At 35.9% G+C, this 4096-nt stretch overlaps 1 protein-coding gene across 2 annotated transcripts in view; it reads right to left on the reverse strand.

Moving 5' to 3' along the window:
* Positions 1–1471: 1471 nt before the first annotated feature.
* The window catches only part of LOC117125431 (neuronal growth regulator 1-like), a 9686-nt gene continuing 7061 nt past the window's right edge, over positions 1472–4096 (reverse strand). The window contains exons 2-5 of one of the 2 annotated variants that reach the window (XM_033271964.1): positions 3647–3979; positions 3155–3454; positions 2114–2256; positions 1472–1610 (exon numbers count right to left, since the gene is read on the reverse strand). In XM_033271964.1, coding sequence (XP_033127855.1) covers positions 1608–1610; positions 2114–2256; positions 3155–3454; positions 3647–3979 — 779 coding nt within the window. In that variant the 3' untranslated portion in view covers positions 1472–1607. The remainder of the gene's footprint in view (positions 1611–2113; positions 2257–3154; positions 3455–3646; positions 3980–4096) is intronic. The other variant, XR_004448137.1, reaches the window with a different exon arrangement.

Consider the following 4096-nt stretch of genomic DNA (forward strand, 5'->3'; position numbering starts at 1 on the left):
CCATGACAACATACAACTTATATTATGTCGACTTGTCAAGATAATCTATCTCGCCATGACAACATGCAATTTTTATTATGTCGACTTGTCAAGATAACCTATCTCGCCATGACAACATAACATTTTTATTTAATTTATTTATTTATTTATTTCATTTCATCAGACCAACAGCGAATCATCGCCACTAACAGGCTGGTAAAATATATAAAATTTAAATACAGTATATCAAATATATAGACGAAAGAGTACAAAAATGCAGAACTAAAAATAACACAGCAATATTCAAAATGAAAAGTAACTAAATAACGATATAAGGCAATAATGGCACCAGGGCTATTTATTTCTCTACAATGTCTCCAAATGAACCCAAGCATTCTGTTTCCCTTACTAATAAGATGATCAATATGTTTACAAAATGTAAGCTTACAGTCGATGAAGACACCCAGATCGCGATGAACAGAAACTTTTTTTAAACAATATCCCCAATTTTATAAGGAAAATATAAAGGTTTTAATTTAAGAGAAACAGACATTGATTTACATTTGGAGACATTGAGAGAAAGACCCTAGTGCCGACTCCATGCAACAACAGCATCAAGATCTTCCTGAAGACCCCTGGCATCACTCTCAGTCCCGACAATACGATACAGCTTCAGATCATCAGCGTACATGAGGCAATGTGAGTTATTGACAAAATAAGGAAGATCATTAATGAATAAATTAAAAAATAAAGGACCAAGGATAGACCCTTGGGGGACGCCAGATGGAACGGGTTTGGATTTAGAACAAAAACCGTCAATAACCACACGTTGACTGCGATTAGAGAAATAATCAGAAATTAAGCTAAGGGGACCGGTGATACCAAATTTTTGAATTTTAAAAATAAGTTGAGAATGGGAAATGCAGTCAAAAGCTTTGGAAAAATCTGTGAATATAATGTCACATTGTCATTACTATGTCGACTTGTCAAGATAATCTATCTCACCATGACAACATACAACTTTTATTATGTCGACTTGTCAAGATAATCTATCTCGCCATGTCGACATGATATGTATATTATGTCGACTTGACAACATAATTATCTTGTCAAGTCGAATGGCACTTAGGTGCTTCCGTAATACAACTATCTTTAACAACTAGTATATATATCTGTGTACTCTAGAGCCAGGGAACAGTGAAATTGACTGTTCCCTGTCTAGAGCCCATATAGCTAGGTATTGCACTATGACTCTCAGTTTTGCACTGTGAATCTGTGTTTTGCACTGCTGACTCTCAGTTTTGCGCTGCTGACTCTCAGTTTTGCACTGTGCCTCTGTGTTTTGCACTATTCAGTTTTGCACTGTGACTCTGTGTTTTGCACTGTGACTCTCAGTTTTGCACTATGACTCTCAGTTTTGCACTGTGACTCTGTGTTTTGCACTGTGACTCTCAGTTTTGCACTATGACTCTCAGTTTTGCACTGTGACTGTGTTTTGCACTGCTGACTCTCAGTTTTGCGGTGCTGACTCTCAGTTTTGCACTGCTGCCAATTGTATTTTGTCCTTTTGGCGTTCCATAGCTTTCAAGCTATTTTCAGACTACGACATGTCGACAGTGAAACCATTGTTACTGTGGAAAGGAGAGAAAAGAGAACATAAAAATGAACGCACCGAAGGACTTTGTACGTACCTTCCTGGAATTCTGGACTAGGTACAAAAATGAGGAAATGTATATATGGTTGAAAGTATTCCAGAATCTAAGTAATGCCTAATTAATTTCCACAATATTAAGGCAGACCTAAGCAAATTTAAACTAAATGAAGAAGAAGGGAGTTGACCACCACCGATAAAAAGGAAATGGAATAATCTATAATTGAGGGTGTAAACTATATAATATGCTGCTTTTAGAAGGTCTTCACGCCAAACACTGTCAAATGATTTTTGGAAGTGGGAACGCTAGATATCGTATTTTTTCCTTCTTTAGACGTGCATATTAGAATACCTTTAAGGGTAAAACTATGATCTTCGCATCTATACTATGTTGGAATCTTTTCAATTTGGTCGGATTAATTTGTTAAAAATATTATTATTGACATGACTGTGCTGGTCAAAAAACATGTTTATAAAACTTACGAATTTATCAAAGCGCTGTTTATATTTTGAACGCTTCTTCCAAAAATACATGGCTAACACAACTACGGCTATTATGAAAACGGGAATACTGTTGTTGAACACTATCCAAATCTGAGAACTGAATGACGAGGGCGGAATTGCTTCTGTAAAAAGATTATGGTGTTAATCAGGAAAAATAAATAAGAATAAGTTTACCGTATTACCGTAGGCATAAACAATAGCTATATGATGAATATATAAATTAGTGCAATTAAAGTAAAGGTGTACTGCGTCTTATATGTACTAACTTTAATTTTTTTAGAACTTATTGGGAATATTTTTAATTTATCTTTACATTTAAACATGTGACGCAAAAAACCAAATCCCCATATTTCTATTTCCATTTCAACACCAATACATTGCATGTATTTTGTTTGTGTTTGTATTTTGTTTTGTTTATAAGAGTAAAACTTGCCAGTGAGTTAACCCCAGAACATTTCATGAATTGGCAGGTGTGCAACTGATCCTATAAAAGGAGTTTGAAAGGTGAAGTGATTAATATTTTGGTGTCGATTATGGACCATCAAAAGCAAAACGTCCCAGATCAGATATCTCAAAAACTAAACAACTCATCTAAATGAAACTTTCGTGTTAGTGTAATTTTTTTAAAGTAGTTGTGGTTGGTGGTTGGAAAGTAACATATTTTTGAGAATTTTCTATAGAAAGCGATTGGCGGTGGGCAGAGATATGCTCTCTACTGAGTGCTCTTGTTATTATAATTATAGTTGCTACCGCCGCCGTCGTCGTTGTCATCATCATTATCATTTCTATCATTAGTATTTTTATCATTATCACTTTTATCATTGTAATTAATATAATTATTAGTATTATTATTGTTATTATTAGGCTTTTGTGGTTTTGTTTCATGCTATTGCTGTCATTATTGTTGAACAGATAGATATACTAATCTATTAACATCATCTGTTTTATTTTAAAACAATTTATTATCAGTTTCAGATAAATTGTTTTGTAGTTTATACAATACCCCTTTGTCTGGCCTACCTTTTTTTTGAAAACTAAATGCAATGGAATTGCTATACTTTCCGCTCTCACCGACAAAAAATTCGTTTTCAGCTCTACAACTGTAGGTTCCTTCATCACGTTGATCAAATGTCTTTATTTCTAATGTTTCATCGTTGAAAATGTAATTGCCAGAAGCACTGTCTATGACGTCGCCCTCATGGAACCACGTGAACAAACTCACCTCCGGGTATGACGACACTACTTTACATGACATAGATACTCGCGTACCTTCAAGTATACGTGTGTCCTTTAGTGTCTGGATTTTAGGGTTATCGAGATCTGTTGGTAACATTCATAACCGTAAGCATGATGACAGTGATGACGATGATGATGTTGATAGGTCTATTGTGGATGATGATGATGATTCTTTTTGTGAATTATAAATTAAAAATAATCACTATCGAATAATAATAGGCCTACTGTAATAATGAATTCGTAGGCCTATTATTAAAGCCGACAGTATTCACTTACAGTTTACTGTTAATTTGCAGTCCTCGGCGGAATGGGGTACGGTTGATCCTGTAGACAAGTCGAATACTCCACATGTATATGTACCCTTGTCCCATCGTGACACCTCTTTAATAACCAAGTTAACGTTCCCAGGCGTTGCGTCACCCAGTGAATACCTCGAGTTTGGATTTGGTGGGGTGTCTGATCTTATAATGACAGTTCCATTCGTTTTCCAATACCATTTGCCAATAACGGCGTTAGATGGCGAGAAGAAGCATGACAAGATGGTGCTGTCCCCTTCATTTACACGTAGGCCTAGGTTGTCTGCAACTAGGCCATCAATACTCCGGCCCGCTATAAAATATGCATAACAATATTCAAAATGTTTTTTAATGACTTCGAACAAAGACCCAAGACCACAAAAGAACTCGCAGGGGTGGCGCCAGACGGGGGGCTGGGGGATATAGCCCC

Source organism: Anneissia japonica, unplaced genomic scaffold, assembly GCF_011630105.1.
Source record: "Anneissia japonica isolate Jap-2015-1 unplaced genomic scaffold, ASM1163010v1 scaffold76893_len15479_cov98, whole genome shotgun sequence".
Taxonomy (NCBI): domain Eukaryota; kingdom Metazoa; phylum Echinodermata; class Crinoidea; order Comatulida; family Comatulidae; genus Anneissia; species Anneissia japonica.